Below are 15,013 nucleotides of genomic sequence, written 5' to 3' on the forward strand. Positions count from 1 at the left end.
TGGAATGGTACAGCAGGGACCAGTTTCACCGTTAATTTAAAATGCTAGAATTAATTAGGTAGTGTAAATGAAGAATTTAATAAGCACACTTTACAACTGCTTTTATTAAACATCGCAACCAAATGAGGGCAAACATCTCTGGTCTCCTTATATTTCCCTGTCTTGTTCCCACTAGTTCTCAGCAAATAAAATTCTCCACCCCCCCCCCTTAAGTTAAAAAAAAAACCCACATAATTATAACTTTTATGCCTGAATTATATTTCCTCTTTCAACCTGTTAGTTTCCTCTTTAAGCTCAGATGTTCCTGCATATCTCTGCTTGTGCTGGGAAAACAGCTCAATGGAAGCAAAGTTGACAATTTGGGTTTTGTATACCAAATTAACGGCTGTCTTAGAAGCTGTCACTACCATTCAGATCCCCCCAATGCGGCGCCAAATTAGCAGGCTCAGTCAAGGAGTCGGCTTGTTTCAACATGTGTCTGGAAAACAAGGAATGCCGTCATGAATAGGGATCTCGTGAGAACCGTCCGGCTCAGCGAGGGGCCCGAGGGAGCCCTGGAAATGCGATTTCTAACGGCCACCAAGAGTCCGGCAGGTGGGAGGGGGTCCAGGGTAGAAGGGAAGCCTCCCTAAAGAGTGACTCTTTAGAGGAGAATGAGGGAGGAACTCAACGTTCGTTAACGTGGACTTGTTTGGGATCGTCCTGCAGCCAAGGCTCCAGAGAAATGGACGCTCTCACCATGAAGAGTTGTGTTATTAATAAACACCGTGTCCTCCCCTGCTGATGTGCTGACCAGTTTGAGGGGCTGATCCTGAGCTCTCAAGGGCCCTGGCGGGGCACACACCAGGTTGAAAAGGCTTCCAGTACTAGCCTGGTCACAGACCAGGCATGCGTGTGCATCCGTGTGCATGAGAATGCATACTCAAGCATACAGGCACACACGAGGAGACTGTAACCTCCTTGAAAGCAGGGCAGATTTTTTTTTCCTCCCCTCAGCATATTGCTTGGCACATAGTAGGCCCTTAATAAATGCTTGTGGGATGAATGAATGACTCCATTTATCTTGGTTTCATCGTCAAGTTGAACACAGGAGGGGAGCGAATTCATCAGTTGCAGGCACTTCTCTTTGAAGTCACAGAGGAGGAGCTGTGGTGTGTGCTTATGGACCTGCCCCAATGGGATCAGTCATCAGTCAGTAGATAATTATTAAGCACCTACTTTGTATCAGCCACTACCCTAAACTCTGGGGATACAAAGCCAAGATTATTTCAAGTGAGGATGACTTGGGTTTTCCCAAACTAGTCCCCCTCCTTGAAAATCAGATGGTTTGGGAAGAACCCTTGAGTGAGGGGCACTAAACCCTGCCCCTATTCTGAGGGCCAACCACAATTCTACCTTGCCCATTGTCCTGATTCTAATTTGACCAATACTTGCTCTCCTCAAGATTTATTTGGGACAATAACACCGTCAATTAAGTTATACCATGGTGCTGACATGAGTGAAGAGGACAACACAACACAGGGGTAAGCCTAATATTTGCAAAAGTGACACAAGGGGGCGGCTAGAGAGCACAGTGGATAGAGCACCGGCCCTGGAGTCAGGAGGACCTGAGTTCAAATCCGGCCTCAGACACTTGACACTTACTAGCTGTGTGACCCTGGGCAAGTCACTTAACCCCCACTGCCCCCCCCAAAAAAAAAAAGTGACACAAGGATATATGTGACATGAGACCAAAGGAGTGTGTGATCTGGGTCACTGGATACCCACACTGGCAAAACCAGGGATCTTAGGAAGCACTGGCCGTGGATGCACCCTTTCCCCATGGGGAGGTCGGGAGAGAAGAGAAGGGAAAGTATATGCAGGAGAGATTGGAAAGAAAGAAATAACAAGGCTGGGCATCTGATTGGCTGACCTGAATGAGGAAGGAAGGGGTGGGAGATGACCCCGGAGGGATGGAACTGGGTGATGAGGATGGAGATGTCCTTGACAATAACAGGAAGTCTGGATGGAGGGGAAGGGTGACTTCTGTCTTGGGCCTCTTGAGTTTGAGTTGCCTATGGGGCATCCAGTTAGAGATCTCCAAGAGGCAGCTGGTGATGGTACACCAGAGGAGGGTGAATGATGTGGGCAAGCTGCTTCGGGACCACTCATGAGGGAGTCAGCGTGATTCTGCTTCATTCCCTTAATAGAAGAGCAATAGATTTTTGGAGGCAGAAGACCTGGTTCAAACCCTACCTTTGCCAGGCACTCCTTGCATGTCCTCAGTTAATTAATCAACGGTGGGGCTTCAATCAACCAACCAACAACCCTTTTTCTACAAGTACTTTCTCTGTATCAGGCATGTGTGGGAGATGGAGATAATATAAAATAAAATAAAATAAAATAAAATAAAATAGGGGCGGCTAGGTGGCGCAGTGGATAAAGCACAGACCCTGGATTCAGGAGTACCTGAGTTCAAATCTGGCCTCAGACACTTGATACTTACTAGCTGTGTGACCCTGGGCAAGTCACTTAACCCCCCATTGCCCCACAAAAAATAAAAAATAAAAAAAATAATCCCTGCCCTCAAATAGCTTATATTCTATCAAAGGAAACACCACATGTACATCTGTCTGTACAAAATGCAGGGATATAGATTGAACCCATGATCTCATTGATTCAGGGAAACCCCAGAGGAACATACTTTTCTACCATTGCAGACAACCACATTCTCTGGAACTTTCTAGAAATGGGTCTGTAAACTAGGTCTCAAGGGCCACACCCAACGGCCTTGGATTTTTGGGCAGCCCGTAGGCTGTGGACGCTTCCCAGGTTTTGAAATACAACACAATGTCATTTGAAAATCACTCAGGCCGTGCAAATATGGACACTCAGAAAGCTTATCTGACTTGCTTTCATGTGCCTGGTCTTCTTGTAGTCCCCTAACACAGGATACGTCTACCTGTGCGCAGGATACATCTAGCTGTGCACAGGCCCCAGAAGACAGGCAACAGGCGTCCCCTTGTCTCCATTTCGTAGGAAAGCAAACTGACACTCAGAGAGCCTGCCTGATCTGCTGTCAGGTGACTGGTCTTCTTGCTGTCCCTGACACTCGACACTTCTTCCTTTGCACACACCCTGTCCCACATCTGAAAAGTACCTCTTTCTCCCCTCCCCGTCCTGGGATACCCAGTTTCCTTCAACATTCCATTCCAGTAAAAACTTCCGGACGATGGGATTTGGCCATGGGTCATACACAGTTTGCTGTCCTGTGTCTTAGCTGCTCATGACACTAAAAGGAAATATAGGGGGCAGCTAGGTGGCACAGTGGATAAAGCACTGGCCTTGGATTCAGGAGGACCCGGGTTCAAATCCAGGCTCAGACACTTGACACTTAACTAGCTGTGTGACCCTGGGCAAGTCACTTGGCCCTCAGTGCCCTGCCCAAAAAAAAAAAAAAGGAAATATATTTGCACACACATATACATAAGAAATGTCTCCATATATATGTATATGTATTATGTGTATTTATAGAAGGGGAAGTGGGGAGGGAGGAAGGAAGGAAGGTTGGGGTGTGTGTGTGTGTGTGTGTGTGTGTGTGTGTGTGTGTGTGTGCGCGCGCGCGCGTGCGCGCGCATGGGAGAGGGCATGCACACAACTTGCTCAGGGTGACCCAGCCAGCATTTGTTGAACAAACGCAGTTCTTCTTGGCTCTTAGGTATTCTCTCTAACTATTACAAAATATACACAAGGATGATCAACTGTGATAAACTTGGCTCTTCTCAGCAGTGCAATGACCCAAGACAATTCCATGGGACTCACGATGGAAAATGTTCTCCACATCCAGAAAAAAGAACCGTGGATTCTCAACACAGAATGAACCATACTGTTTCTACTTTTTTTTTTCTGTTTTTCGAGGTTTTTCCCTTTTGTTATGATTGTTCTTTCACAACATGACTAATGCAGAAATGTGTTTAATGTGCTTGTACATATATAACTTATATGAGATTTCTTTATGTCTTGGGGAGGGGGAAGGAAAGGGAGGGTGGGAGATTTTGGAACTAAAAATCTTATGAAAACAAATGTTGAAAACTATTTTACATGTAACTGGAGAATAATAAAATGCTTTTTTGATTAGAAATATATATACACAAGACAAACATAAGGTTATGGGGGAGGATGGGGTGGGGAGCACTAGTAATTAAGGGGGATGAAGAAAGATCTCATGGGAAGCTGAGTACTCTATGAGGGGAGGGGAGGAAGAGCTACTTTCTGGACATGGAGGATAGTGCGTAAAGGAAGAAGTGTCCCATGTAGGAGACATCAAGACCAGTTGCTTGTTAAACTCCCTGAGTGTCAGTTTGCTCATCTGTAAAATGAATATAAGATGATCTCCTTCTTTCCAGGACCCTTGTGAGGAACTCTGTAAACTTCAAAGCACTCTATGATAATAAATTATTACTCACTTATGATTAACTAGAATAATAGTAATTATATTATCACCATCCCTGACCCCCCTCTCCCAATCAGAGCTACGCAGGTCTGGCACAACAATACAGATGTGTGGGAGGAGGCTGCCCCTCCCATGGGGAGCAGAGGGGGCTGAGTGACCATTCATCCTTCTCCAAAGAAGCTCTCCATGTCAGTGTTTGGTGCATGATGAAGGGAAGAGAAGGCTAGGAGCAGGGCAATGAAGAATGATGAAGCCCTCTGTTACACTTGGTCAGAGGCACAGGCTAACTCAAGTCGGGGGAGTCTTTTGATGGCCCCCAGAATGCCCCAGGTCCAAGGACCACTGCAGCCCAGAGCACGGCCATGTGGTCTGAGGAATATGTGGGGAGTGTTCTGTGTGTGAGGGGGCATCTAAAGAAGTGCGCCCAGAGAACGAGGGGAGAGGTGCATACCTGTGATCTTGTCGCGCACAAGCTTGCAGGACTCGATCTCCCCAATGCTACCGAAGAGGCTCCGGAACTCCTCCTGGGTCATGTTCTGGGGCAAGTAGTTGACGATGAGGTTGGTCTTGCTGTCGTCTGTGGCGGCCCCGGTCTGCATGGGCGAAGGGCAGTTTCGACTATTGCTGGACGGTCCGTTGGTCGTGTTAGATGTAGGCCCATTTGATACCTGAGGCTCCATGGTGCTAATTATCTAAATCAGAACAAAGATGAAAAAATCCATCTGTCACCTTTCAAAAGCATTATCCAATGGCTCCTTCGTGAGTGTGTTGATTTTTTAAAAAGAGAAAGAATACAAACAAATCAATCCATTGAGAAGCCTCTGTTATGTCTCTACCATGTCCTTGGTAGGGTGCACAGCCATGCACATGGGTGCACGTGCACACACACAAAATATATATGTACATACATATGTATATATTGCATGAAATGCCAATTCAGGATCTTTTTTTTTGAAACATAATATTCAATCCTATGTGTTTTTTTAGGCCTTTCTGGAGACTCAGAACAGAGAAGAGAGAAATGCAGGAGGAAGATCTCTTGTTATTTTGTTAATGAAAAGCTAATTCCTGTTTTCATTATACAATCACTTGTAGAAATGTACACTTAAGCCACACCAAATTATAATTAAAACATAAAGTAATAATCATGATTAAAATTATAGTTCTATTAAAGGTGGAAGGGAACCACACACACACACACAGAGTTGGGCCAACCAGATCAGACTTGGTACCTGTTCATTAGCTGTCTCATAAAGAAAGATAACAGGAAGTCAACAGGCACCATTCCGGATGCGGATATTCGGGAATCTGAGTGCTGCTCACAAGCCCCATTCCCAAAATCGTGGTGGGAGGAATGATCTGAGCGGCTGCTAAGGACTGTCGGACAATTTTTCCAACCACCATCTCCCTGGCATTTCTGCACCCATGATGACAATGAGATCATGATCATATAGAATAACGGCACCATCGTTATTATCATAGTATTCTCTCCGTGTCTAGATGTGGGTTCTGATGGAAACCGGTACCGGGGCAAGTGGCTTTCCTATTATTCTTTTGAATGAATGAATGCAAAAAGCATTTATTAAGCACTTACTATATGGATAGCCCTTTGCTAAGCACGAACTATACAGACAGAAAAGTCAGACAGTCCCTGCTTACATTTTAATGGGAGACACAACACAAATAAGGGGCTTCAGCTACAAGTCAGATGGAAAGGTTCGCTGGTCCTAGGGTGCAGTGGCCAAGCAGGACAGTCAATACTTCCCTTTAATGTCACTTCCACTGATGGAATCATATCTGCTTCTGATGTGATAAGCAATCTTATCATCATTAACAGTTACTTTAGACAAGAGCCCTGAAAATTAAAAAAAAAACAAACAAACAGCTTCTTTGCTTGCCACGACCCTGTGAGATCAATAGAGCAGGGATCCTCAGCTGTGTTTTACAAATTCAGAAACTGAGGTTCAGAGAGGGCTCCCAAGGCCAGAAGACTATATCACCAGAAAATGAAAACATTTTCTCTTGACTTATTCTGGGCATGGGTCAGCCTGCACCCTAAAAAAGGGACTTAGACTGAGCATGAAGTTGTAATAACTGTGAATGGTGGTCACAATGTGAAGAGAGCCAGCAGAAACCTCCAAGAGCATCCCATCCAACTCCCCCTTCCTCCTGCTAATAATAATAATGGAGGTGATGATAGTAATGATGTGAGAAGCACGAGATAATAACAATAATTCACCCTGGTACAGCAGTGCGGAGTTGACAAAGCACCCGGTGAGGCAGGCAATGCAAACGGGCCAAAAATTATACCAGTCTTATGGAGGAGGAAACCAACATTCAGAGGGGGCAAGTCACTTTCCCAAGGTCACACAGCTAGCTAGCGCAAAGCCAGGGTTACACACTGGATCTTAGTTCAGAGCTCTTTCCGCTCTAATTAGACTAAACTGAATTCAAGGCCAACAAGCATTTATAATATAAAATATATATAAATATGTAATATAAGATAATATAAAATCTCCACCCCTCCATCCCTCTAAAGAAGGCTTAACTCTACCCCACCCTTGCTTCAGCACTTCCCACGTGGTTCTGGACAATCGGTATTTGGTTGCTGTTGTTTTGTGAACGGGAAGGGCAAATGTTCAATCTCCTCTAGTTCCAGTCAGAAGGCACTTCTAAAAGCTGTGCACAGATAGATCTTCCTGCCTACCATTTTCTATATTAAAAGCAGGTGTTTCTGCAGAGGCCTAGGGAGCAGATGTCCCACTGATGAAGGGTTGGCACATCCAAACCAGAGGCTGGCCCTCCAGATGCAAGGTGTGTAAGGCTTGAGACATAATGAATTCAGAGGGGATTGCATCAAGCAAGGACACTGCTCTTCCACCTCCATCAATGGGCAAGATGTATTAAGAAAAAATATACAGGAAGGGCAAGAATTAGGTTCTCAAATGTAAGGGGAGAAGGCCGGCCTCACTGGGAAGGACTCTGCTGCAGTTGCCAACCATGGCTCCACATGATCGCTGCCCTTGCTGGGGACCCCCTCTTCTGTAAAGCACAATGTCTCCCTGAAAACAGCACTTCAGAGTATCCTGGGAGCCTGGATGCTCCCCTGGGGAGTAAAGGTGCATCTGACCTTGGGGAGGAGGCATGCTCTGAGCTGTCCTTGCAGCAGCCTGGGAGAGCCACTTAACGGCCAGAGGCCGGGTGGTCACAAGCCCATTAGCTACCTCCCCTCTGTGGTCACAGACAGCTAGCTTCTCTGATGGCGGCAGTCTTGGCAAACGTGCTGCTGGTCACGAGGGCGGCTGGCTGAGTGGCAGAAACCCTCCCCTGACACAGAGAAAACAACACGCGCCATATGCCTGGCCTGTCGGTGGTACACCTGCAGAGTCACCTTCATGGGTCGTGCTGTTCCGTCTCGACTCTGTCTGGTAGCCCACACTTGGGGACCCTTGGCCCAAGGTTTCAGGAAAGAGGACCGAGGTGGAGGGGCTAGAGTATGGCCACAGAACAGAGAAGGGCACTAAGGGACAGTGGAAAGAGCCCTGGCTAGGGAGTCAGAGGACCCAAGTTCAAATCTCACTTGATTCTTACAACCACTTCTCTGACATGTTTCCACACCTATAAAATGAAGGGGTTGGACTACATGGCATTTAAGGTACCTTTCATCTCTGTTTCTGTGATCCAGGGAAAATCCAAGAAAACCCCAAAAGTATAACTTCCTTCCATCAAGAAATGTAACACAGTGAACACAAAGACACTGAGATACACACAGTCACTCCTCAGCTATCTGGGGCTCCTGAATCTGTATGACTTTGAGCAAGTCATTTCCCCTCTCTGGGCCTCAGTTTCCTCCTTGGTAAAATGAAGGGGTTGGATGAGGTGGCCTCTGAAATCCCTTCCAGCTCCAGACCCAGGCCCCTGAGAGCCCCCTCATTTTGTACATGAATAAATAAGGCAGAGAGAAGTCACAGAAAGCCATGTCTGGAGACGGTTAGTTAGGGCCTGCCAAGTGAGGCCTAATGGGCTGTCTCAGACCATTAGACTCTTTTTAGTTTGTGGTTCACACCTACTTACTATCTATATGACCGTGGGCATCTCAAAACATATCTCAGGGCTGCCTCCTCCTCTGTCACTTTAAGAAATTGGTCCCTTCCCTTCTTGTTCCAAGTCCTGGGATCACAGTGCTTGCTACACCACAGTAGGCAGTTAAGAAATACGAGTTGACTGCCTATTGGCTTGACTGATTCTAGGTTAGACTATTTTCCTCTTACATATTTTTTTAAGTGCCAGTCATAACTTCTTGCTACCACCAGCCTAGCTGGAGTCCGGGTTAGCAGGGGTCTATGTTGCTTTTTCACTGGCAGTTTGTTCTAAATAGATGAACTTGCTGGATACCAAATACGGAACAAGAAGTCACTACCCCATGTTTCTATGGTATCATAATATCTCAGTACTAAAAGGAACATCAGAGGCTGCCCTGTGCTACCTCTAAGTGTTGTACGTAGTCCCTCCACCACTCCCCAAATTGAAAATAAGAGCAAGGACCATTTCTGGTTTGTCTCTGTGGCCCCAATGCCAGGTGGAATGGCTGGCCCAGAGCAGCACTGAATCAACACTTGTTGATTGACTGACTGACTGACTTTTCTCACCCTCCCTAGCACCTACTCTGCATAATGGCTAGCATTTCCATAGCGCTTTACAGGTGTGTAAAGCACTTTACACATACGTAATCTCTCTAACTCAGTTTCTCTTTCCAATCTTACAAAAAGTGAAGAAGGAGTCTCCCAAGGGAGGGAAGAGAAGTGAAAAGTCAGGGTGGGGAGAAGGGAGCCATGACAGCATCTCAATCTGAGATGGAGTGGCTGAGGGCTCAGCTGCCTCCAACAGTGGCTTCTTCTCTGCACAGTCCATGTCCCCCGAGGTCCCCCAGAGACAGCTCCAGGTCAAGGGGCAAAGGAAGGGCAGACACAGAGAGCAAGAGAAGGTAGCAGGGCCTCCGCCCCCAACCTTCAGCTGCCTTTGTCTCCCCAGCGTGGCCAGAAAGCAAGGCCGGTTTTCAGCTCCTGTCTGCCGGTTTGCCCTTGAGACAAGGTCGCTGTGGGAGGAGAGGGAAGGAAGGGTTCTCGGGCCTGGAGCCAGGTGGAGGGGGGGACCCTGGACTTGAGAAGACACCTATGGCACTTGGGGACAACCACAGAAAGTATACAAAATATTAAGGTGACGAAGGGAGGTTTTGCCTTGTCCAAACATCTGTCTCCAGCTCTCTGTGAAGATCTTTCCTTTGCTGCTTGTCCTGCTTCCTGGAGCTAGTCCCCAGCATCGTCCAGCAATGCACTCGTGTGCCCATTCGCACGCATGCACATGCCCTTATCATTTTTTAATAAACTCAAAACAGAACAAATCCAAATTCAGTTTGGTGGGTGGGGGGCCCTCAGATTCCTCTTTCTCCACCTCCAGGGTGGTCTCAGTTGTCACCTCAGACCTTGCCTCCCTCCTTCTGTGGCCCTCCAAACACTTACTAGAAGCTTCCTGACTTAATTCACCAAGTGCTCAGGGAAAGGTCTTGTAAAATCCCATTCTAGAGATGCAAAAACTGAGGGACAGAGAGGTTCCTCATCAAGGCACCTGCCAAAAAAAGCCAAGTAAAGGGCTTAGCTTTGTCATCTTAGATGACAAGAGGACTAGGTTTCTAAGGGAATTAGTGTGGGAGAGGAGGTTCAATCCATAATTTGTAAAGGGATTTTTTTAAAAAAAAGCTCCCACTTCCCCCTGCCCATGTCCTTTAAAGTGATGAGAACCTCATTCTGCAGCATTTAATGGTTCCCATACAGAGATAACAGGAAGAAATCACAGGGTCTAAGGCATCTCACTAAACCTGTGTGTGGCACAGTAACCGTGAGCTAGAAAAACTTGATTTACTTCTTACCTCAGGCACTAAATCAGCTGTGTGACCCTGGTCAAGTCACTTCATCTGCCATCCACAGTTTCCTCATCTGTACAAAGAGAGCTACACCAGGAAAACCTCAGAGGCCAAACTCTTAGATCTGTGGCGCTGTCCAATGTACTGCCACATGGGCTCTCTAGAATCCAACCTGCTTGTGTGTGTGTGTGGGGGGGGGGTTACAAAGAGAGCAGGGATTTTTAACCTGGGTTCATGGAGTGTCCCCCTCCCCAAAGGGCCCGAGGATAGATTTCAGGGGATCTGTGGCCTTGGATGGGAAAAATTTACATCTTTTTTTTGACTGGTCTCTGACTGAAATTTAGCATTTCCTTCAATTATTCAAATACATGATTCTGAGAAAAGGGCTATGGGCTTCACTGGTCTGCCCAAGGGTGAGTTCTCAGTGCCCCAGGCATGTGTTTCATGGTTACTACTTTAGAGTGTGAGCTCCCTGAGGGCAGAGACAAGGCTATTTTTTTTTCATCTCCACCCTTCTTAATGGTGAGTGAGGAGTTGACAAGTAATAGATACTTAGTGAGGAAGTAGGGCCTAAAGGATAGAATATTGGAAGGGAAATCATGAAGACCTGGGTTCGAATCCTGAATCTGAGACACATTATACTTGTATGATTCTGAGCTTATCACAACACTTCTGGGCCTTTGTTTTCTCATCTGTAAAATGGGAATGAAATCAGAGGCAGCTGGTGGCAGTGGATAGAGTCCTAGGCCTGAGAATCAGTAAGACCCACGTTCAAATATAGGCTCAGATACTTACTAGCTGGGTGACCATGAACACTGTACCTGTTTGCCTCAGTTTCCTCAATTGTAAAATGGGGATAATAGTGACCACCTCTCTAACCACTGAACCCCCTTACCAGAAACTCAATTCAACAAACAAGCATTCATGAAACGTTCCCTAAATGCAAAGCACCAGGCCAGGCACCAGGGATACAAAGACAGAACCGATGACAGGCCCTGCCTCACCTTCTACAGGATGCCTCTCTGAAATCAATACTAATGGCAGGCTGGCTACTTGAGGCCAGGCACTATGTTTTATTTCTGGCCTCCAAAGTACTCTGCACGGTGAGGCATGCCACAGACACTGGAAAACTCTCACTGTAAATAAATACATCGGTTTCCAAAACATGACCATATTTTACTGAAACTCCCACGGTCATGTTTCACCGTTGAATGCATTTTAATCTCCCCTCCCCCTTCCCTTGTCCCCCCAGCATCCATCAAGAGGGACGCTCTTCACAGCAAGGTCTGGGCAAAGACAGACCTGAGCAGGCCGGCCAGTCTGCAGACAAGTCTAGCGTTAAGACCTTTCAATTCATTCGATGTATTTTAAGAAACAGAGAAGATTTAAGAGATAGGCTGGGAGTATGATGCACCAGGATGAAAGTGCTCCAGGCCTGTCACTGTGGATGTCAATGATGGGAATGGCCAGTTAATCATGCTCAACACAATAACCACACCCACTCCTTATTTAAAAATCAATCAATCCCAATCTCTCTCTCCTTCTCTCTCTCTCTCTCTCTCTCTCTCTCTCTCTCTCTCTCTCTCTCTCTCTCTCTCTCTCATTGAGCCCTCTACTAGGAGACAGGAGGCCCAGCTTCCAGTCCCAACCTTGACACTAATTTTCTACATGGCCATGAGCATGTCTGAGTCTCTTCCCACCCCCTTCTGTTAAACTATGGGTTAAACTCAACCAACTCCAAGACGAGGGGGTAGGAAAAAACCACAGATTTGGAGCCTGAGAGTGTAGGTTTGAATTCTGCCATTGATACCGATGGTGTGATCTCAGTCAAGTCATTTAAACTGCCTGGGCCTCAGTTTCCTCCCCTGTAAAACACCAGGGCTGCATAAGCCAATTCCCAAAGGGCTCTTCATTCAGAAAATGTTGGGAGTCAGATTCAAACTTCACACTCCCTATCCACAGCCCCTTCTCCAATGGCCAGACTGATTTCTTCTGCAGGATTCTGAGTGTCAAGGAATTTATTAAGCATTTGTCAAACAAACACTTCTATGAACTCCAAGGGCACTGGGACACATTCTCTGCTATCCCCCCCCCCCCCGATTTATATGTCTGAATCTATGGTCTATAGATACCCACAGCTAGGAGTGTGTGTGTGTGTGTGTGTGTGTGTGTGTGTGTGTGTGTGTGTGTTTCTAGCAGAGGTAATAAAAAAGATTTACTGAATTAAACTGAACTCACTTCTCACATCTAAGATAAAAGGAAAATGTTAAAAACCCAGGGCTTCCATTTACTTATGAAGGTCAATGTTGGACCTATCGACATAGATACATTTCTACATTTTAGGGAATGCACAACTGTAGAGTATAAATTTAAATAGGTAGAATCAGAGGATGCTGGATATAGAAGAGACCTTTAGGGACTACTTGGGACGATCACCTTGAAAATCAACTTCATGAGTCCTAGGATGGGGGAAATGTAGCTTGTCTGAAAAAGTCCTGAGGGTCTTAGTGGATACCAAGCTCAACAAGTCAACAGAAAGCTATGGCAGTCAAAAATAGGTCAACCTAATGCAATTTCAGAGTCCCCCATTAGAACGTAAGCTTCTTGCAAGGAGGGATTGTTTTATTCATTGTCCTGGAGTATATTTGTACCCCATTGTCTGGTACACAGCAGGTGAATAATTAATGCTTGTTGTTTGATGGGTGGATTGACTGGTTAGGCTGCACTAGGAGGAACATAGGGCCTAAGAGAAGGGAGAGAAGTCTGACTATGCTCTGTCTTGTTCAGGCCATCCCTAGAGGGCCGTTTTCAATCTAGAAGTAGACAGACCACTTCCACATTCTGCTCTGGGCGCCACGATGGAGTGAAGACAGTAGATCAGGAAGTGAAGGGCATTGGAATCCATGGCATATAGAAGAGTTGGGGATGTTTGCCTTGGAGAACAGAACATGGGGGCGGGGGTCTGTGACATGAGACTTGTGATCTGAAGAGGGGGGATTAGCCTTGTTCCACCTTGCCTCCAGAGGAGGGGAGTAGGAGAAAAGGGCAGAATATACAAAAAAGCCAGCAGAGGCTCCATGTCAGGACATTTCCCTAATGAGAGCTATCCCACAATGGAATGGGCTGCCTTTGTAGGTGAGTGGCCTACAAGCAGAGGCTGAGGATGGATGACGGAGGCAGAGGGCATTCCTTCTCTTGTCTAGATCAGGTACAATGCCCCGAGGTCTGCTGTCTGTGCTGTGCTTTGTCTGAATACTCGCTACCTCCTCCCAGAAGCCAGCAAGGTCCTGGACTTTACTAACATTTCTAAATCTCCCAGTGCTAGATGAGTGCTTGAGACAGAAAGGTCAAATTCCGATGGATTCCTTAATTGTCCGTCAGATGAAAAGCTAGAAAAGGTAACCCGAGATCTTTTTTCCCCAACAGTTGAGAGAAGTGGCGGGGAAGAGAAGGGGAAGTGACCAGCCCAAGGTCACAGAGGCAGTTAGCTGCTCATCCCTTTCTGGGCCTCAGTGGGCGAGACACATCTGGATGGCAGTGGGAAGACAGAGGCCTATGGCTGCCTCCTCTGACTCCTTCCCACTAGCCCCTGAACCAGAGTTGGACCGGAGAGAGTAATTCTCAGAGCAGGACCTCAAATTTTTGCCATGCCCTGAGCCCTGATATTGCCCATAAATGGAAATCTCACAGTAAACTTTGTGAGAGACTCTATTTATCCAAACATAACTTAGATTTATGGGCTCTATTCCGTAAGGGGAATAAAAATTTACAGCCTCCCTTTTAACAAGGCCCTGCTTATGTGGAAGCTGAGTGACACGTGGCCGGGAGCAGAGACTCAGGCCCCTGCCCACTCACCTGCCTGAGATAGGCTGCCAGGCCCTCTCTCAGAGGCTGGTCATTTGGTGGCCACCCCAAACAACTCTCTTTCTGTCTGACCATCACAAGGAGAAAGAAAGAACGGAACAAGGCAACTATCCAGTGTTTCTATTTGCAACCCCAGAGCCAGGCACACAGTATGTGCTTACTACTCCATGCATACAAGTGATTGGTCAAACTGAGACGTACCTGGAGGAAAAAGCAAGACTACAGGGTTGTAGATTTAAACCTGGCAGGGCCCTTCAAGGTCACCTTGTCCAGTCTCCTTATGTGACAGCCCAAGAGCATGGAGCCCACAAGGTCCAGGGGGGGTAACAACCTTGCCCCAGGGTCACACAGTTAAGGAGAAATAGGGCAAAGATTGGAACCCAGGCCTCTCTCTGCTACAAATCCTGCACTCTTGTGGTGAGCTGCAATTCTCACACAAAAAGGCCAGCTGATGACAAAGGGATATGAGAAAGAAGAGCCCCTGAGCTCATTTATTTCAATACAACAATATTTATTTAAAGGCATTCTCTTTTCCCACGTTGGCGGGTTTTTGAAGCTCTGTGTATAAACGCTAACCCTTGGGTATGAAGGGGAAAAAAACAACATTCCCAAACTGTTAACAGCATGAAGGAATAATGTTTACTGAGGGCAGAGGCACTGAATCAAACCATTACAAAACAGGCTTAAATTATTCATGAGAACAAGAATAAAAGTCCTAATTCTCCTTTAGAGAGATTTCCCACTTAACCCTCCTGCCTTCCAGAAAGCCTCAGACCCCCACCTACTGGCACCCCCTC

At 46.5% G+C, this 15,013-nt stretch overlaps 1 protein-coding gene across 9 annotated transcripts in view; it reads right to left on the minus strand.

Moving 5' to 3' along the window:
- The window catches only part of ELAVL4 (ELAV like RNA binding protein 4), a 143,862-nt gene that overhangs the window by 57,790 nt on the left and 71,059 nt on the right, over positions 1–15,013 (minus strand). For all 9 annotated transcript variants that reach the window (XM_044003973.1, XM_044003969.1, XM_044003967.1 and 6 more), the window contains one exon: positions 4,884–5,124. In XM_044003973.1, the coding sequence (XP_043859908.1) occupies positions 4,884–5,124 (241 nt within the window). The remainder of the gene's footprint in view (positions 1–4,883; positions 5,125–15,013) is intronic.

The sequence above is a fragment of the Dromiciops gliroides genome, chromosome 4 (genome assembly GCF_019393635.1).
Source record: "Dromiciops gliroides isolate mDroGli1 chromosome 4, mDroGli1.pri, whole genome shotgun sequence".
Lineage (NCBI taxonomy): Eukaryota > Metazoa > Chordata > Mammalia > Microbiotheria > Microbiotheriidae > Dromiciops > Dromiciops gliroides.